General features: G+C 35.8%; 4 protein-coding genes across 5 annotated transcripts; 2 read left to right on the top strand and 2 right to left on the bottom strand.

Moving 5' to 3' along the window:
- Positions 1 to 1082: 1082 nt before the first annotated feature.
- LOC111023255 (uncharacterized) lies at positions 1083 to 2407 on the top strand. Its single transcript, XM_022300649.2, has one exon. It carries the CDS (start codon positions 1317 to 1319, stop codon positions 2262 to 2264), a length of 948 nt encoding a protein of 315 aa, XP_022156341.1. The 5' UTR covers positions 1083 to 1316; the 3' UTR covers positions 2265 to 2407.
- A 766-nt stretch (positions 2408 to 3173) lies between these two features.
- EMB1138 (DEAD box RNA helicase (RH3)) lies at positions 3174 to 8726 on the bottom strand. 2 transcript variants are annotated; one of them, XM_022302227.2, is made up of 10 exons: positions 8022 to 8726; positions 7195 to 7331; positions 6708 to 7119; positions 6162 to 6260; positions 5804 to 6028; positions 4790 to 5167; positions 4555 to 4698; positions 4349 to 4444; positions 3935 to 4191; positions 3174 to 3607 (listed from the first exon to the last, which is right to left on the bottom strand). In XM_022302227.2, exons 1-10 carry the CDS (start codon positions 8472 to 8474, stop codon positions 3541 to 3543), a joined length of 2268 nt encoding a protein of 755 aa, XP_022157919.2. In that variant the 5' UTR covers positions 8475 to 8726; the 3' UTR covers positions 3174 to 3540. The 2 variants fall into 2 exon arrangements, with proteins under 2 accessions (XP_022157919.2, XP_022157915.2); XM_022302223.2 differs by having other exon boundaries at positions 3917 to 4191; positions 8022 to 8714.
- Positions 8727 to 13187: 4461 nt separating this feature from the next.
- On the top strand, positions 13188 to 18405 carry LOC111024262 (Glutamyl/glutaminyl-tRNA synthetase, class Ic). Its single transcript, XM_022301917.2, has 6 exons — positions 13188 to 13506; positions 14857 to 14953; positions 15089 to 15242; positions 15502 to 16625; positions 16993 to 17460; positions 17995 to 18405. The coding sequence occupies exons 1-6, from the start codon at positions 13367 to 13369 to the stop codon at positions 18211 to 18213; spliced, it is 2202 nt and encodes a 733-aa protein (XP_022157609.1). The 5' UTR covers positions 13188 to 13366; the 3' UTR covers positions 18214 to 18405.
- On the bottom strand, positions 18395 to 19362 carry LOC111024271 (RmlC-like cupins superfamily protein). Its single transcript, XM_022301923.2, has 2 exons — positions 19030 to 19362; positions 18395 to 18953 (listed from the first exon to the last, which is right to left on the bottom strand). Exons 1-2 carry the CDS (start codon positions 19136 to 19138, stop codon positions 18415 to 18417), a joined length of 648 nt encoding a protein of 215 aa, XP_022157615.1. The 5' UTR covers positions 19139 to 19362; the 3' UTR covers positions 18395 to 18414.
- Between the last annotated feature and the right edge of the window lie 2124 nt (positions 19363 to 21486).

A 21486-nucleotide genomic window follows, 5' to 3' on the forward strand; every position in this document is an offset into this window, starting at 1 on the left:
AATATCAAATTCCCAAAATTCTCCATTATTGAAAAAATTCGAAAACCTCCTCCTTCCTCCGACTTTTTTTCTTCATCTGTCGTTTTCCTTTCGTCCATTCCTTTGTCTCCAGCCGTCGTATGCGTTCCTTCATCTCCGACCGCTGTCTCCGTTCTTTTTCGTCGTCGGAACAGCCCGTCTAGCTTATCCTTCGTCTCCGGTCGCCCGTCCATTGTTTCCGTCCATTTATCCTAAGATTTATTTTTTGTCGTTTGCCATCCGTCGACCATTCGAGCCCTCCGTTTATCCTAACCATTGTCGAGTCGCCAACCAGAAGGTTTGTATGTTATTTGCTTTATTTGTTAATTGTAGAGGCATATATTCGTATATACTTTATAGTCAAATATGAGATATGTCTCCATAAGACATATAAGTGTATGTTATAATGAGATAGTTTATATCACCATTGTTAAGTGTATGTTATTTAAGTTTATAACCATATATAATTTATATTTCCATATAAATGAAAAGGTAGCCGGATATAGTGTATATCTCCCTATAAATATATATATATATATATATATATATATATATAAAAGTGTATGATATAGTGTATATCTCCCTATAAATAAAATATATATATATATATATATGTATATGTATATATATAAGTGTATGTTATCATGACTATATTATTGAAATATGGCCAAAAATTGTAATGAAATGAAAAAATACTTCGTAATAAATTTCATTATTTGATAGAATATATTAACGAGTAAATTTGAGGATTATCATAATAATTGAATATTTTATAATAAATTTTCTTTAGTATAATATACTAGGGGTAAATTAAGGGACTATGATAATGATTGATTTAAGTCCTACAATAATTTAATGTTTGTGAAATCAAATTTGAAATATTAATTTTTACATTTAAATAAAAGATTAATTATAATAAATATAAATACAAAATTTACGAATATCTAAAAGTATAAAATTAAAAAATTTTAGATAAGTTTCTAAAACCTCCTCACAAAACATTACCTCATGAAATTATTAGTTTGGTATTTTAATTAATATAGGAGTATAAATTAATTTTTCGAAGAAAAAGAAAAAAAACAGTTGCAAGCAAGCAACGGCGACTTGGCCGCAACTCAGCCCTCGCAGCCCTCGTTTTATTGTGCTTCGATTTCAAGCGAATCCGTAGCTCTCGATTCATCTCTCTCTTTAACCTTGATTTTCTTGTTGTTGTTGTTCTTCTTCTTCCCAAGTGTTTGGCAGCGGAGAGGGAGGTTCTGCACAAACACAGGGTAACGCAGACCTGCAAATCAAAGACTATGGCGAACATGGTATCTCGAGCCCTTCTTGTTGCCTCCAACACCATCACTTCATCTTCAATATCCTTCTTCCCCAACCCATTATCCTTGCGCGCATCATCCTTTCTAAATCGTTATTTTGGTAGTGGTAGACTCGTCCCAACTAGGAAACCGAACCCACCTGCTATTTTCCATATCAATGCCGCTAACACCAGATTATACGCCTCCTCCTCATCAGAAGCCAACAAGATAAACACCAAAGTCAATTTCTCAATCTCACACTCGGACGAAGACGACGACGACGACGACGACCACCACCATCAGGTGGGCGCCGTGGAACTCGATAAAAGCAAACTTCCACCGCCTTATGACCCCTTCAGCAAGAAGCCCGTCGTGGAAGAGCCCGAAGACCCAAAGAACTTGCAGGAGATCTTCCACAAGATGAGGACAGATGGTCTCCAAAATAGTGCCGTCAAGATGTTCGACGCATTGTCTAAGGATGGCCGCACCCACGAGGCTCTGCAGCTGTTCTCTATAATTAAGGAGAAGGGGCACATGCCTGATGTTGTGGCACACACAGCCGTGATAGAAGCCTACGTGAATGCGGGCCAGCGCAAGGAAGCTCACAAGGTGTACCTGCGAATGCTTGCCTCTGGAGTGACCCCAAATGCCTACACTTACACTGTTCTCATCAAAGGACTTGCTGCGGATCCGAAGTTTGTAGGCGACGCCAAGACCCACTTGCTGGAAATGATGGGCAGGGGATTGCGACCCAATGCTGGAACCTACACCGCCGTCTTTGAGGCTCTTGCAAGGGAAAGCAGAGTGGAGGAAGCAAGAGAATTTATGAGGCAGATGGAGGCTAAGGGGTTTGTGGCTAATGAGAAGGATGTTAAGGAGGTTCTCAACGCCAAAAGGGTAAGGGGACCCTTGTTTAGGACCCTCATCAACATTCTTTTTAACAAGTAGCAATGGCTTGGATGTGTGCTGCGAGGGAGAATTCTGTGTGTTTTCTTCAATTCCAAGTCTATCAATGTCCACTAGAGATATATGAGCTGTGCATCTAAGATTTTACATGGTACTAGAGTCACTCTTTGATTTTTGTGATTGCATTTCCACAGTGTTATGCTTTCTACCTCCATAGTTAACAACTTCTAGTTCTATCCAACTTAATTGAAACAATAATTAAAAGCCACGCTACAGAAATATCTTTCCTAGCCTCATCTACAATTCAAGAAGGAAAATCAAACATATTTCCTCCTCCTCATGTGCAGAAATTGAATCGAGGAAAATTCACGAGCAATAGCTTGGATGTTACTGTTTGGAACTTGGAAAGTTGAAAGAGAGGCTCCAACATAACATTAATAAATGTGCACTTTTAGTTTCAAATGTTTGGAAAATAGTTACAAAGGGTCTTAAATCAGTTTACCTAGATATTTTTTTTAGAATATATTGAGAAATTAATATTTTCAGTTAACCAAAATATAACATATGTCCAAACATCCATTGTCCCAATATTTCAAACAACATATTAAATAGTTAGGAAAACACTATTATACATTCCAAATTACACATTCCCCTAGTGAATGGAGTACTTTAAAAAACTTAAACTATCAAAAAAAAAGTTGTTAGTTTGAATCTCCATCCCATTTGTTGAACTTAGAAAGAAAAATATTTCCATCCCATTTGTTGAACTTAGAAAGAAAAATATTTCCAAGTATTTCATGTCAAAAATTGATTTTTAGCCAGCAGTCGTAGATAAGATATTATTTCATCTATTCAGTAGGGGAAGAATTGTGATCGTCAAATTTGATGAGGTGGTAAGGAGATTCCATAGCGTAGAGAACCTGAGCTGCTCCAACAAATTAGTGAATCAAGTTATAACCAAGAAATGCTACGCTGTTTTCATTTCCCAATTCTCTTCCTGGAACATATACATTCTACATGGAGGACGAAAAAGGGTATCCATATAATTCATAACACAACAAATCAATTTTGAATGCTTCACTGAGCAAAACTTAAACTAGAACAGACTGAGAATTGTGCAAATATTGTAAAAGTAATCTCGTAAGGCGACATGAGACTCAGCACCATTCCTGTTACTCTTTCTAAGGAGCATCTTCGAGACGTAAATACCAGCCATTGAATATAAGACAATGCAACTGAGCTGGCTGATGCCAAAAACCTACTTATAAGTCGCCACGAAATCTAAAGCTGAATCACGTATATTTAGTCGTCTTGTTTGTCACTTGTCGGGGCATTCTGATGCCCTATGCCCCATTCTTCCGCAATTAAAACAGGATCCTCCAAATCTGCAATGCATGTTCAAATTCCATTATTGTTAATCTAGAATTGAGCCTATGGATGTCAATATATTCCCTTAAAGACAGTGTTTAAAAGGAAAAGAAAAGGGAAACGGAGTTACTTCACGGCATATTCAACTCACCCATCCCAAAATATAATTCCTTTTTCCTTGTACAAGTACAAAACTTTTAAAGATTACTACCCTTCACTGCTTGCTATAAATCCAACTTGCTATAAATCCATCATTTTATTTCCAAAGCAGCATTTCAAGGAATACACAATATCCACAATCTTATTAGGCAAAAAATAAAATTTACCCATCCATGGATGATGACCTGCTAGATCGTCTGCCTCCAATTAGCCAATCATCTCCTGAGCTTTTAAAATTCCGGGACCTGCTGCTGTTGTTAGTTCTAAAACTGCGATTTCTACTAAATAAATCACCATCATCATCAGAGTCTCGGCCACTGCCCCAGCCCCTTGATGTTCTAAAACCTCTGCGATCCCTAGAGTTATTTCGGCTATTTCTCTCTCTGCCAGAAAACCTTCCATAGTTGTCACTTGGTGGCCCATCGTCTTGCAGAGGAGGTAACTGCAAAAATAAAGTACAGAACGTGTTCCAATATTCTGTTAGACAGCCCGGTATTTACAGTGGTCGTCATCACAGAGACAACAAGATTATTTTTGAAGCAATACAAGAAAATTATTAATTAAGAAACTATGATGATTGTGAGAGGAAAAAAAATTACCTTGGTGACCTTCAAAATTGTATTTCCTTCTGGCAGTGGCTTATTCAGCAACTCTTTTGCTATTTCTTCTGGAAGATCAAATACTGCTCCATGTATCTGGCATTACCAACATCAATATTCAATTATTTGTTTAAAACGAAATTGTACACCATTGAAATTAGGAAATAAAAGACACAAAATAGGTCCAACATGCTACAGATACTCACCCTTTCATCTGCAATTAAATGTATTTTTCCAACTTCATCCGCAGCTGGGGAATAAATGTCTGATAGAAATCCAGTGACAGACCTAGCAGACAAAAACCCTCGAGAATAAGATGGATCCCTGGTAAGCTGCAACGTGACCCATCCCTGAAATAAAAATGTTTACCTTCAATGAAATAGACATCTGGAAAATAACTATTCTAGTTATATCGAATTAATAAAAAGAACTCTTATTTACCTGTTCGTGGCTAATAAGCGACCGTGATGAAGGAGGATGGGAGAACCCACTTAATTGTGCAAGTGCAGCTGCCAGAGCACCCGCTCCTTGTTCGTCAATCAACTTCTGTGCAGTTGGAGTGAAAAACTCGATAGACTCAGGATGAACTCCACGAAGAGTAGCAACTACTTGCTCAGCTGATGATTCTAAGACATCCTCAATGGCAGGTGGATTTGCAAACTCAAATTTGCACCCCACATCACGCTCAAGAGATCTAACTGTTCTTCTTTGACTATTTGTAAACATTAAAATAGCAGAACCCTCTTTTCCTGCACGTCCAGTACGACCAGAGCGATGTACGAAAGTCTCTGGATCATTAGGAAGTTCATAGTGGATAACCTGAAGTGAAGATAAAGAGAACTAGAGAAGTCAAGTACACACAATTTTTAAAAAACAAAAATTTAATATTGAAAGGGTCTAAATTTACAAGCTTAATAAAAATGAAGATGAAATGCAAGATATTGCCCGGCTTTGTATCATTTAAAGGAGTACACTACAGTCTCAAAGTACGTTAGTGCACACCCCAGATTGAAAATTTGGACAAGAGTTAAAAGCATCGGAACTAAAAGCTCATAACCATGCATGTTATCATAAAACAGAGTCCATAGAATAATTGTAAAGCCCAATGGGAAGTGTTAAAATGCACCACCCCCACATCCGTTCCCACTCCTTTACTTTTTGCAAGTCTAAGAATTATATGTATAATCCCTATCCAAAAAGAATTATATGTATAATTAGATAATTATGATTAATATGAATAGAATCTTAAGTAGTAATCACAATTATCTAATTATACCATACAAATAATTCTTAAACCTGCAAAATGAAAAAGGAAGGGAGAGAATTAGAGACAAGGAAAGAAAATAAAAAGACATGTACCACTCACATTCATTTAGATCCAAAATGAAAATTAAATTTTCTTTTACAGGAGCAAAAGAAATTGACATAAATCAGAATAGAGTCCAATGACATTACCAAATCAACATTTGGGATATCTAATCCTCGTGAAGCTACATCAGTTGCAACAAGCACAGTGAATTTCCCTTGCCGAAAGCCATTCAAGGTTCTTTCCCGTTGATGCTGTGATATATCTCCATGCAATGCTTCTGAAGTTATGCTATTTGCTAATGCCAAAGAGACTTCATCAGCATCACGTTTTGTCTGTGTAAAAACAATGGTCTTGCCCCCCTTAGCATAAACCTGAAATCATGACATTATTGGAGTCAGACAACAAAATTGATTTTATATACTTTAACTTACAGCATACAAAAGAATAAGCCCAAGGATAACTGGTCTATAATGTATGAAGAAGGAGGGATATGTTTATGCTTACTGTCACAAGATCTCTGAGAATGGTTTGCTTTGAAGTTGCAGTGGTTAATATGGCATAAAGTTTGATCCCTTCAGCAAGCTTTTCATCTTGGCCACCAACCTACAAATTTAAATACAGGATGAGTATTTTTACTCACAGCAATTGATCTTCATAGACAATTAAATGCAATTCCAATCTCCAAACTGAGTCTCATTTCCTCAAAACTTGCAATAGGCCATTCAGATTACAATTGGCCTTTTTCCTTCTGACATATGCTAGCTTATCATGACAACATTTTCACCTAGGAGATGCAAATCAAATTCACTTATTTTTTTACTAACATTCACATGCCCCTACATCACTGAAAAGTAAAGAATTAGAATGAAAATAGAACACATAAAAAGATACTAGCTTGTCTTTGCAATACACTGTACACTTAAGAGCAAGCATCTCTCCCCAAGACAATTTCACGGTTTATCATAATAGAGCAGACCATAAATTTTGCAAATGTAGAAAACCTGAAGCCCAAGTAATTGATTGAGATATTAAAAGAAGGTATAAGATTACCAAATCAATGGTCAATGGATTTTCCAAATATTTGCGTGCAAGTTTCTTAACCCAAGTTGGCATGGTAGCTGAAAAGAGCATGTTTTGTCGCTGAGTTGGAAGCTTTTGTAAAATTACTTCCACATCCTCCTCAAACCCAACAGCAAGCATCTGATCTGCTTCATCTAACACTAAATATTCAACTTCCCCCAAATTGAGGCTGTTACCATTTATCAGGTCTATTATTCGACCAGGTGTTCCAACTACCACATCAACTCCACGGGTAAGAGCATTTTGCTGTGTAACATATGAAACCCCTCCATAAACGCAAACAGTGTTCAGATAAGGTGCAGATTCTTTTATCTCTTTTTCCACTTGCTTGGCTAGCTCCCTGGTTGGTGTAAGCACCAAAACTCTAGGAAGACGTGACCGCCTATCAACAAATACAGAAAAGTTAGTAATACTCAAATTTCTAGGTCGCAGATTCTAGAGAGTCACAAAATCGTACCTCCGCGAACTTCTTAATTCGTCATCTTCAGTAAGTCGTTTAATAATTGGTATCCCAAAGGCTAATGTCTTCCCAGTGCCAGTCTTTGCACGGGCAATGAGATCTCTACCCTCTAGTGCAGGGACAAGAACAGCTCTCTGTATTTTATAAATGAAAAATAAAACAAAAAATTAAAGATGCAATCGCAATACTCAACTAATTTCTTTTTGGTTTTGATAATAAAATTCTAGTTTCTTATCCAAAAAAACCAATACTCGACTAATCAAATTAGTCATTAACAAATATATCTTGTGACTAAACATATTTGAGGTCTGTAACATGATACCCTCAAAAAAAAAAAAAGGATTCTTCAGCTTGTGTAATCTAAATATCCTCCGAAGACAAGACTGACTTAAGAATAAAACGAATCTAAATCGTAAAATGAAAACTAAACTTAGTTATGGTTATGGTCAATTCCTAAACAAGCAGAGGTGTGCAGAATTGCAAATGATATAGGGCAGATATCAAGAAGGCATATCTCAAAATGAATGTGAAGTTCATTCATGAAACTGGTATGAGACCACGGGAAAAGGACAATATCTAAAAATGGATGTGAGAAATTTCACTCCATTGCATTTCCCACATCCTGGAACATTTTGAACTTAAACGGATAATAATTAACTTTAAACTAATAGCTTCAAAAACCGAACATAATCTCTGGTAGAAAACGGAATAAAACCATGACATGAAACTTAAAGTAGTTCTTCCTCGCTGTCTCAAGCAAAGTACTAGTCAAGTAATTAACAAAAGAAATCAACATGAAGAAAAGCAAGAGAGTGTGATAGTACTTGAATGGGGAAGAGGCTAGTAATTCCGCGCTTCTCGAGCGATTCAGTGAGCCGTTGGGGCAAGCCTAATTTGGAAATGGCGAGCTCATCTTCGTCAGCAGGAGAATCAGCAGAGAATCCAAGAGACGAATTAGGTTGGGAATCGATGAAATCATCCTTGGAGAAGCCATCGAGACTTTTGAAAGCCTCTTCGCTAAGGATGGAATTGGGAGTCGCAATTGCAGAAGAGCTGAATCCGGACTTGAACGTGCCAGCGCTGGAACCATCGGAGAAAGCCAAGTTGCGACGGCTACCACTACTGAAACTAGTCTGAGCTTTGGAAGCATTTATGTGGGACTTGTCAGCAAAAGAAAGAGAAGGCGTGGGTGATGGCGTCGCCGCTGTTCCCATCCTTCTGTAAATATCAAGATTTGGTGCATGATGAATTGCAGTAACTCCGAGAATCGAAGCCATTTCTTCCCTTCAACTTCTGCCGAGTGACACAGTCCCCGGAGGTGGCGACCTAATTTGCGAGGGTTTGCTTCGCCACCTTGCAGTCGCTCAACTCAGGGACGGAGAAGAGGAGATGCGGCAAGGCTCAGAGGATGAGACACACGGCGATAAGGATAGAATGTATGGACTGTATGGTTTTGCCTCAACGGCATTACCCCAAAATCTATTGAATATATATAGTGACGCTGCACAGAAGCTTTAGATATTTCGATTATATGGGAGGGTTTTTTACACGTATCTTGGTTTCTGATGAAAATTCCTATGGGTGATGAGCGCGAGGATAAACCCTAGATTTTATGTTTAAGTTTTGAGTGTTTCACGTAAAAGAATTTCCGAACTAAAATGGTTGGATTTTGCTGAATTTTAGAAAACTAATTATTTAACCTCTTCGTATTTTATTTTTTAATGGACAGATTTAGATTAAAAGCAAGGCTACGCGTCAGTACGAACATGGTATAGAAATCTTACCCATCCAAATTGGTACCTGCACGTTAGAACCTAACATTAGTATGGTGCTCGGAGAAATACACTCCGAAGGCTTAAATGGTGAACTAGAAGTTTATACAAGAGATTGTGTACTTTGATAATGGTTTGATCACCTTTTACACGAGGAGAATGTCGGGAAGCATGTTATGGGTGGCAGCATTTGTACCCGTTAAATGATCTTTCACTACCTACGTAAATATCCTAAAATCACATTTCCACTCCTGTGGATATTCTGCCTACTAAACCATGCTCGAGTAAGAGCCAAGCTTAGCATTGTTTGGCCCAACACGAGTCTTTCCCATCCAACTTGGTAGGGTGAGCTCTCTTATTGCCAAGCACACGTGTCCTGTTGGGAGTGGCCCATGTGTCACTCTCGATTAACTTATAATAACGATGCATGAATTTAGCGAAGTATATCTATCTCTCTCCAAGCATCGTCGAAAGTGAATCATATTCTATTCCTATGATATTGATCTCGTGTGATGTATGGACTATTAAATATGATAAATGTGGAGTGTAAGAGTCTTTCTATTGATCGGTCATATATCGAATAGGTTCAAGTCGGACATCCAATTGCTTCAATTTTAATTATCTGGAGAATGCCTTATATTATATATCAAAAAGATGGACAATCAAATCGATATATCAATTCAATAGAAATCCAAAGTGTGTCACTGATTAGTTGGTATTTCAGATACAACTTCATCTGATCCAACTCGTATCATCATGCTTCACCTGTCAGGTAGAATTTAGCACATCTCTTCATTTGGCAGGGTATGACTTGAGATGTATTCTTTTAGTTAGAATTCGTCCTTTAGGCTTTTTGGCCCTCGAAGCTCGGGTCGAGGTAGCTCCCTCACTAAAGCTCATCCTTTGAATTTTTGCCAAGATGAACTCCTACTTAACATCAAATATTTAAAATGAGACTAGTACAAACTTTTAATTATTATTTAATAATTGGAATGCACTCAATTTCTTTTAAATAAAACTTTAATATTTGGAGAAAATACAAATAAATTAAGCATCAAGTTCAATCAATTGTAATGAAAAACTATTTAACTGATAAGATAAGACCATCAGCTGGTATCCTAAAAAACAAATAAAGAAAAAGGTTTACTTGTAAGAAAAGATATGTAAGAAATATGTGTTAATGTTGGCATGTATATAAAATGACATGGCTTTACACGTCTATTCTCTTCTCTCATTTCATGCAACATTAAAAAAAAAAAAAAAGCCTATAATGTTGAGTATAATTTATGGTCTGCTCTATTATGATAAAATTACAACGATGAATCAAATTATAATATTTTAGGAAGATTTTTAGGTTTATTTTTATTTTTAATTTATACTTGTCATTATATATATATATATATAATATTTTTCTAATAATTATTGTATCAATATTTTTTTTCTTGTTTATAAATCATCAATTTTTTAGATTTGATTGTTCTCATTTTATAGAATTTAATTTGAATTATGCAGAGTCTAAAAAAAGTTAGAAGATTAATTATCAAAAAAATATTTTTTCTTATATTTACTATAAATTTAAGGTTATTTTAAATATAAATAGTTAGTAAAAACTTGCATCATAATATAAAACTAATATGTCATGTGTTTGTGATGCTTACACAAACATATAATATATATATATATATATATATATATATATATATATATTCAATTATTATTATTATATTTTTTCTCGTTTTAACTTTTATTTTATTTTTATTAGTGTCCGTGTAGGTGTAATTTAAGATATAAATAGAAAGATATTTTTGATAAGATAGAAAATGAAGTTATCATGAAGCGATTTCATAATAAAAGAAAATTCGTAGAAAAAAATTTGTTGTGTACTAAATTATAGTTCAATTTATTTATGAATTTGTACGAATTCTTGAAACTAGGTTAATTTTAAATAAAGCTCCCCGAGCTAAAGTTATGGATCGATCAACTACTGATTAAAGTTGAAATAAATAATTATATATTATAAGTTTTTCTTTTAACACACCAACATGTGGGGTGGGGATTCAAAGAACTCACGACTTTTTTGTTTGAGATATGTGCATTTTATATTATAATTAGTTCGATACTTAAATATTCAGATGACGTAAATAAACTTCTAAAGAGTGGATCTGACTTTAAATAATTAAATTTAACATTATAACAAGGTGGTTTAGAAAAAAACTTCAAATAATAACAAGGGACGAAGGTTATGGGAAAAGAAAAAGAGAGGAAATGGAGAAAGTAGAAGTTTGTTGCAGCTGTTTCAGATTTGACGGCCTCCATCTTTGAATCAAAGTTTTAATTAATAAGAGGTCAAGTAGATGTAGAATTAACGCGGTTATTATTTTGAGTTTGTAATATTATTTTTTAGCCGCGTCTTAGCAGTCAGCGTTGTTGCTAACTCAAGCCTCCCTACGCCCAAGCAAACGGCCCATACAAAATACAACGCTTCTACACGCTGGCTTCAGTTCACCTCCTTTCTCCACAAACTTGACTTCAAACAATATCTATATAGTACTGAATACAGATCGATCTCTGTACATTTAGCCATGGCCTTCAACTTTTTCATCCATGATAATGATGGTGTTCGACGGACCGAATCCTTTGGATATTGTTCAGATCAGGGCTACTCCTTGATGATGGAGAAGCGGCGGCTGTTTCTGAGGAGCTATCAGTTCTGCAGGAAAAGGAGTGTGCCCGAGAAGATCAAGTTTTTCGTCCTCAAACTGAAGAGAATTATATGGGCGAGGCTACGCCCTGCGCTTAGGATCTCCTGCTCCCGCACCCGCCGGAGAAGACCATTTCTTCGCCTCCACCACCGCCGCATTCACTCCCTCTCTTGTTCCCTCTTCTAGTTATTGCTTTTAGTTTAACATCTTCTCATTGATCCACATCGTTCCTTACAATAATTCTTATGACACGTTGCTCTCTTTCTAACGTTTTGTATATCAAATATGGTTCTAAATATCTATCGATATATCCATGTTTTCATGGGTTCAAAATCAACATATAAGGGATGAATCGACATTTTCATTATAGTACAATAAAACCGACAAAATATGAGGAAAAAATAAACAAAATGTCACTAATCTATACATAATATTAATATTAATTATTTTTAACTAATTTAGAAATAAGAATATGTTTATCTGTTAAATTAAATATTTTTTTACGATTTTTTAATAATTCTAATTTTTATAGAAATATCCATCGACATTTTATCGATATTTTCATGAAATTGAGGACTTGATATTTTCATCGATATCGACATTTGAAACATTAATCTCAAATATCAATTTAGTCGTAGGTTGAAGTGCACTTGATTTAATTTATTTTATTTTTATCAAAACATATGCGGTACCATTTTCAAATTCCTTCCCGTTGTTTCATATATGTATATTTTGAATGACACGTTAATTATTTTAAAGATGATGATTAGAGAGTACAAATATTGTACTGAATAATATTAAATTTTTGACACACATACATGTGAAAACAAGGATGGTAAGCATTCCACTCAAGAATAAGTATTTTAGGTAATGCCAAATATCTTAAATGAATGAGAAAATGCCCCATGTTCCCACACCTGGAAGAATCATTCATTGGACACAACATCCTTAGTTCTCGACAAACACAAGAGGTAAAAGTTAGGACTAGGAGTCATAATTAATTAATATAAATGAAACATTAGGTTAAAGCCACTTGTTTTCATATGTATTCTTTCACTTTATTTAAGCATAAATTAACTTCCATACTGAAAATATTACAAGAAAAAACTTTACAATAAAAAAGAGCCAAAAAGTCAAAATACTTACAAATCACTCCACATTTTTTATTCTAGATATTTGACCAACTCTTTTGAGATCGAAATCGTTTTTCACATATGTATAAGAAATTAAGAATCATCCTTTAACAAATTTTCAAATAACGAAACAGATTATTCACTTCATTTATTTTCAATTTATTAAAGAAGTTACAGTAATGTATTTATCAATAAATATTTAAAATAAAATAGATGGGTTTACTCCTACAGCGCCGTGAGTGATTTGCAGGCGAGTTTTCACTCTGTTATTTGTTTAAAAGACCGACGAACCCGACCATTAAAACTGACCCGAACCGAGTTGAACTGGCTCGGTTCGTCGGCCCATAGATTTTTGCCCTTCCCTTTCCCTTCGTTCAAAATCTTCGGCGGCTAGGCTACCACTGAATATTGGTCTGCCTCTGCCAGCAGTTTTCTCTACCTTTTCTTATAGTTCATACTCGTAAACGATTTGATCTCATTTCAATCATTTTCCTACTTAAAACCCTTGTATGCATCGTCTTTGATTTCAGTTTGGATTTGATTGGTTCTGGTGTTGAGAATCATGGATATTCAGCTTTTGTCATTTCCGGCCGATAGCCCTCCATTGTCCGTCATTGTTGCTGCCAAGCTTGCTGGTATCACTTCCACTGCAGATTCTTCTCTTGCCTCTGGCTCCGCTCCCACATTTCTCTTCACCAATGGGTATAATCAAATCTCTCTCTTCCCTCAGCTTAGTTTGCCGTATTTAGCTTCTAAAAAAGAGAAACGTTTGAGATTCTACCTTCAAAAGCAATTGATTTTGATTTATAACACTTTCTATTTTTATTGTTTTCCATTATCTAATTTCGTTTCTCTTTCTGATTTTAGGCTATTTCTTGAGTTCATGCCGTGAAGTCAACTTATTTAGAATGAAAATATAATTTCCTCATAGTTATACCACATCATATGACCATGGAATGTTCTTATACATGTAGTTGTTTTGCTGTTTTATGTAATCTAGTATTAACGTAAATCTTAGTTGATTTGTACAGAAGGTTAACGTGGTCTATTTTATGGAAAAAATCGATGATAATAGGTTAATGGTGGAATTTGTATTTTATCCTAGATTTTTATTTGGTACTTTACATCATCGTCTAAGAACATTTTCTGCGTAAGTTCTAAAAGATGCTAATTTTCTACATGGATCGACATTCTTTTTAATTGATGAAGTTAAATGGCTATTCAAACTTGGTCGAGCCATGGAATGAAAACAAAAAGGAAAAGAAGACGTGACAATCATTGATTTGTATCCATAATTTGTATACATGTGTTTATTAAGGAAGCTTATGAGTTATGATATCAACTAGGAGATATAAAAACTTCTATGGCTTGTTATATTTCATCAGAATTAGCATACAAGTTGAAGCGTGTAAGTTTTTCATACTGGCTATTTAGAAGACAAATTTTAGATATTTATACCTATTTGTGGATTCTAACACTGTCCTTCCATTCCCTGATCTGCATTTAACTTCAAATCCATGACTTATGCTCATAATAATTTGCTCTTGTCTTTATGTGCTCTCTGTAAAATGTAATCTATTGCCACCAGAAGGGAGCCACTCTCATTCCTGGTTATTGTTTTCTCATCTTTCCAAATTTGCCAGCTTTTCGTACATGAAATTTATTGACTATTGTTTGCCTTCCAAGTTTTGATGGTATTAATTATTATATATTCTCTAACTTAAATCTAGAAATAGATCATTAATAACCTGAAATTTCTGGATCTTCTCCTTCTCCCATTTCAAATAAAATCAGTTTATTAAATGAATACATTGTGTATGCCACGTCCACTAGTGTTTTATTGGGTGTCTGATTAAAAACACAGCAAAAATTTGTGATATTTTAAATCTTACTTGCAATAACCTTTGATACCGGTCATTTATCTTTGAAATTTTACGTTATACTCCCACTGTTTAATCTTAGAAAGAATTTTGTCTCTCCCTTTGATATGAGTCAGAGGAAAATATCTAATAGACTTTTACTCAATGCTTAAGTCAAGTTAATCTATTGTAGGCTGAAGTTGCACGGAACCTCTGTGCTTCTACGTTATATTGGTCGAGTTGCCAAGATTCCTAATTTCTATGGACAGAGTGCATATGAATCCAGTCAGGTAAGTTGAACAGTAAATGTAATAACATGATCTTAATGTTTATTTTGATATGTGGTTTGTAATTTATTTATTTTTATAGTTGTTTATGTGCTAATTTCTTATAAGTGACTGTTATATGAATTCATGAATTTTCAGATTGATGAATGGTTGGAGTATGCTCCTGTCTTTTCGTCTGGTTCTGCATTTGAGCATGCATGCAATTATGTTGACAAGTACTTGGAAAGATGCACGTTTCTCGTTGGCCATTCTCTATCACTTGCAGATATAGCTATCTGGTCGGGTTTAGTAGGTAATTTTTTCAACTAAAGAAAATAAAAAATGCTGCTTTGACCATCCTCTTTACTAGCTGCCATTGTTTCTTAGAATCTTTTTTCGCATCACCTTGCCTATCTTGAGAGAGAGACAGAGAGAGATGGGATGCCATGCCGTGCCCTCTTGTTTGTTTTTTTTTAAAAGTTCTTCATAATGTTCCTTGTTTCTAATCCACATGGCAACTTATACACACACACAATTGGCTTATTGATGCTATGATATTTTGTTCTTTACAGGAACTGGGCAACGGTGGGAAAGCTTGAGAAAGTCAAAGAAGTACCCTAATCTTCAACGATGGTTTAATTCACTCTCAGTTGAATATTTTGATGGCTTGGATGATTTCTTAACAACATATGTAGGCAAAAGAGGCTTGGGGAAGTCTTCCGGTGCTAAATTGAAGGATCAACAGGGTCTCACTCAGAAGCCAAATAGTGTCAATCAGGACACGTCTGATAAAGGGAAATCGGGAAGCAGATCTACATTTGAAGTTGATCTTCCAAATGCAGAGATTGGGAAGGTTCGTTTGCGTTTTGCACCTGAGCCTAGTGGATATCTTCACATTGGGCACTCGAAAGCAGGATTGTTGAATCAGTATTTTGCCCAGCGGTACAAAGGTGAAGTAATTATCAGGTTTGATGATACAAATCCTGCTAAAGAAAGCAATGAGTTTGTAGAAAATATTGTGAAAGACATTGAGACGTTGGGTATAAAGCATGAAACTGTCACGTATACTTCAGATTACTTCCCTCAATTAATGGAAATGGCAGAAAAATTAATTCATCAGGGCAAAGCATATATAGATGATACTCCACGTGAGCAGATGCAGAAAGAACGAATGGAAGGCATTGAATCAAAACGTAGGAGTAATAGTCTTGAAGAGAATCTAAGATTATGGAGGGAGATGATATTAGGAACTGAGCAGGGTTTGCTTTGTTGTCTTCGTGGAAAACTTGATATGCAGGACCCTAATAAATCTCTTCGAGATCCAGTGTATTACCGTTGTAATCCACTTCCCCACCATCGCATTGGTTCCAAGTATAAGATATACCCAACTTATGATTTTGCCTGTCCGTTTGTTGATTCTATTGAAGGCATTACACATGCACTTCGGTCCAGTGAATACCATGACCGCAATGCACAGTACTACCGAATCCAGGAAGATATGGGTCTAAGAAAGGTTCATATATATGAGTTTAGCCGGCTGAACATGGTGTATACACTTCTCAGCAAGCGTAAGCTGTTATGGTTTGTTCAAAATGGGAAGGTTGATGGGTGGGACGATCCTCGTTTTCCAACCGTACAGGGGATTGTTCGAAGAGGTCTAAAAGTTGAAGCTCTAATACAATTCATCCTTGAACAGGTGCGAAAATTCTTGGGTTACAAATAAAATCTCTTAATTGGTGCTTGTCCGAAAGTCATTGATAAATCTTGCTCTAATAGTGCCAGAAACTGGTATGCACTTGTAATAGTTGTGCTCTTGGATTTTTATTAAATTTATAATCCAGCACTTCGCTTTCAGTTACATAGAAGATCAAAGTATTCTGCAGTTAACTTAGGGAAGTAGGAACTTCTAGCATTTGGACATCTGTGCATTGATCCTTGTATGCTGCATCTGTCTTATATATATTTGAAATGATAGATATCATGGTCGTTTCTTTTGTCTTTGATCGGAGTCTAGGACTGATATGAAATGAAAGTTAGTCTCATATTTCTTTTCTTTATTTCAGGGGGCATCAAAAAATCTCAACCTTATGGAATGGGATAAACTATGGACCATTAATAAGAAGATTATTGATCCCGTGTGTCCCAGACATACTGCTGTTATTGAAGACCGGCGAGTTTTATTCACCCTTGATAATGGTCCTGATAAACCATTTATCCGAGTAATACCAAGGCATAAGAAATATGAAGGTGCTGGTGAAAAATCTTCAACTTTCACAAAGAGGATATGGATCGACCAGGTGGATGCACAATGCATCAAGGTGGATGAAGAAATCACCTTGATGGACTGGGGGAATGCAATTGTAAAAGGCATTGAGAAGGACCAAGATGGATATGTCACGAAGTTGTCTGGAATCTTGCATCTTGAAGGTTCTGTGAAGACCACAAAGTTGAAGGCCACTTGGCTGCCAGATATAAATGAACTAGTCACCCTCTCACTTATGGAGTTTGACTATTTAATCACAAAAAAGAAGGTATGGACGCTTGATGTGGTATCACAAGCACTTTTCTAGATGGTAAATTATTTGAGTTTGTTTCTTTGGTTTGATTGTGATATAATATTTTCTCTCTTTGCTGTTGGTTTGGAAGTTCTAAACGCAAGATGTGGCTTAAAGTCAAAGTTCAGAACTATGCATATTGACATGAATTTATTTGCATTGAGATTTCTGTGTTGGTTTTATTTCTTTCGTGTCCCATTTTTAAAAGTAAGATTGCAATATGCATCACTTAGCATCTCTGGTGAGTAGGTTGCATCATGTTTACGTGCAAGTCGGTAAGCCAGTTTGTCGAAGCATGGAAGACTTATGAAATTAGATGTTAATCTGATATGCGTTACGTGAGTTAGAAGTTGTTGGTCAACCTCTTCATACGATGAGTATGCATATGACTGTTTGTTTCTTGTTACATTTTGTGGCCGCGGCCTTTTGTTGCTTATTATGTTCTTATCTCGTTAGAAAAGTGGTTATAGAAATTAAGAATTTTTTGCCTCTTTTAAATTGTTATTGCAGCTCGAAGAAGGAGAGGATTTTCTTGATGTATTAAATCCATGTACAAAAAAGGAGAGCGTTGCTGTTGGGGATTCAAACATGCGAAATCTAAAGCGTGGAGACATATTGCAGTTAGAGAGGAAGGGGTACTTCAGATGCGACGTTCCATATGTCAGGCCATCAAAGCCGATAGTACTATTTGCAATCCCAGATGGCAGGCAACAGTCATGTATGAAGTGAAAACTCGTAGCAATTGAAGGGGGTTTATCGCGAAGTTTGCTCAGACTAGAATTTTAATAATAAGCATGTACTTTTATTCGACGAGCTTGTTTGATATCTATCTACATCGTATTTTCCTTTTCGAAAGAATGTCTTACCGATATCCTTGGAATACCATATAATTTTGATATTGTCCCTTTCTTTTGCTCTTCATATCATGGCTTATTTTTTGGGTGCAAAGCGAGACTTGATTTTGTCAACCTCCTTGGTACCAACCTGGAAACCCTTGGTGAGTACATTGTCCGGCACTGATGGAGTTGCCGCAAATAGAGTGGCGGCAATAGACTGAGTTCCGGGCAATTGGCTGTTGAATGCAGCAATCACTGCGGCGGCATCTTTCCCATTGTTCTTCTGGAAGTGCACCAGCCCCTTGGGGAAAACAAAGATTTCTCCCTTCTTGATGGACTTGGATATCAGCACATTGGCGGTAGTAATGAAGCCGACGTCCAGCTCGCCCTCGAGAACAAACACTATCTCGGTGGCACGAGGGTGCGTGTGCGGCGGATTGAGGCCACCGGGGGCATAGTCAACGCGGGCGAGGGACACTCCTAGAGTGTTGAGGCCTGGGATTTTCTGGACATTGGCCCCAGTGACCGCCGCACCGGATGTAGTGTTGGTGAGGCCTGGCTTGGCAAGTCCATCGAAGAAGAAGTCGGCTGCAGATATGTTTGTCTTGCACGGAAACCCGTTCACTTTGATCCCTGCCAAAATTTTCCATGGTTAAGAAAGCTGCAAAAGCTCATAGTCATAGGGAGTAAAAGGGGGGATTGGGAATACCAGAAGAGAGATCAGCAACACAGATATCTTGAAGTAAGTCGACATCTGCAGCACAAGTTCCCACAATCACAACAAAGGTCAGGACAGAAATGGCAGCAATGGAGGCCATGGATTATTGTTTGGTGGGTGCCTGGTGGGATGCACAGTTGAGAAAGCAAAGTTGGGTCTGATAAAGAAGAGGCAAATGGGGGTGTGTATATATATAGTATATATAAACCAACATTACAGCCGGGGAAACGTTCTAATGAAGAAGTTTGATAAGATGGAATATCAATAATGTGGATGTAAAGCTAAACCACCAAACATTCTGCGTCTTTAACCCAAAGCAAATTGTTTTGAGAGTGAAAAAAACGGCAGAGCTACTCGGCCCCATGGTTATTTCTTTACGTACAATACATGGCCTTATTTCCTTGTCCATCAACTAATTTATGGTCCATCATCTTCCTTCAACAAAAGTTACAGAATTTCACAAACTTATTATACATGTGGGGTGGGAATTCACAAACTTGCTTTTTTCATAGTTTCTTTGAAATCGTGATCATTATTCTATCTATATTGTATAATCTACATATTTTGTTGGGTTAAATATTAGAATAGCAAAAACTGATGTGCTCTAGCTACTAAGATGTTACTCTCCCTGAGTTTTATTTATCCAAATCAGTATGGAGGGTGCATACAGGAGACTGCTGGGGACAACGTTTTTATCATTCAATTCAGAACCATGATGGAAAAGGCAAGAATGATGTGTGTAGGGCCATGGAGCTGTGATAAAGATCTTTCTTATTTGGATATTTAGGGTATGTTTGGAAATAGAATTACGATGGGTCTGGGAGTGATGGTAGAATGAGCGATTTAAAAAAATATATGTATAAGTATAATTGATTTTTCAAAATCACCATTCAAGTAATGCCTTAAAAAATCAATTTAAAGTGATTTTAAACTTTCTTAAAATCAATTTTTTTATTTGCCAAATATGATCAATGAAAATGGAAGTAACTTTGACAAAAGAAAAAATTGTGCGAAAATCACTCCCAAACACATCCTACACATACTGTCTTTTGGATACATATTCATTGTTACTTTCTCATATATATGTCAAAAAAATATGGATGAAGCTTTGGATAGTGGGGCAAGTAGAAGAGGTGGATTATATGACTGGCCAGGGCTACTTATGAGAATTAGGGTAATAATTGATGTGTCTAAACCTTTGTGGAAGGTTTGAAGTTACAGATTAGAGAAGGAGAGGAAGTTTGGGTGCCAAATTAAGTATGAGGAACTTCTAGATTTGTGTTTTTGTTGGGGTGTTATTGGTTAGGGAGTGTGGTTTGAGATCGTCTAGCTACTGATAAAGAATCATCCGAGTAGTGAATGATGTTAGAAGTGTGTGATAGAAATTTACAAATTGAAAATTAAACGAGATTTATTCGAGAATAAACAACTTCACATGTATTGAAAATTTCTTACGAAATATAAAATTGGTTCATAAACTCTCTCTTTGTTTGTATATTCTCCACCTACTTGCTCAAAGATAATCATATTTGTATGATTCCATGGAAACTCTAAGATTAACTCTCATCCTATGAATCCACAATTAATCAATCTTAAAAACTAAATACATGAACACTTAATTAACCAATAGTTCGTGGACATGTACTGTGCTATTAAAACATGTCTTAAACAAGTTCTTTTCATAACTCCATGTAAATTTATAGATATCTACAGTTTGATTTTATGTCTTCACATCATTAGCTTGAATGTCCTTTCTTGAAATGCAATCCCATTCTCCGATGTAAGTGAAATCTTTTTGTTAGAGCAATTGTTGACTTGGGCTATTGTCCACTAATTATAATGGTCTTGACTTCCGAACACAAGAGGATTCAAACTTGGATCTTGGGTGTCAACATCCAAATCTCTTGTCATTTCACCAACATCCTAGGGTGCGCTATAAGTAAGTTTATTAATCAACCAATGAACAAACAAACGATAATGCAACAACATATTTTGTTAGTGTCACAATAGACTGTATTTTTAGAACTCTAGGTAAAAGATACCAATATCCAAGTTAAATTCACTTCTACTCGTTATTAAAATGTCTAGCCCAATTACTATCACAATAACCTTTAAATTTGAATTTTCGTATGACGAATAAAATAATTCATAATCTAAAGTACGTTTGAGATAGTGAAGAATTCTTATTCATTACTTTCAAACGAATAATCTTTTATCAAATTCTATTAAATTAATAATTTAATAGTACTAAAGATACCATTAATTTAATATATAATTTAAGTATATATTTTTTAATACAATAAATGTGGGAGGAATGATTGAAATTATGCTGATACCACCCATTGAAGAAATAATTGGTATAGAATAAAATGTTAAGAAAATAACAATTGACCATTGTCCACGGTGGGAGTGGGAATAAAAGTGTAAATAAATTATTTTTTAACATAC

This window comes from Momordica charantia (genome assembly GCF_013281855.1).
Source record: "Momordica charantia cultivar OHB3-1 chromosome 6 unlocalized genomic scaffold, Mcharantia_2.0 BLBB01000006.1, whole genome shotgun sequence".
Taxonomy (NCBI): domain Eukaryota; kingdom Viridiplantae; phylum Streptophyta; class Magnoliopsida; order Cucurbitales; family Cucurbitaceae; genus Momordica; species Momordica charantia.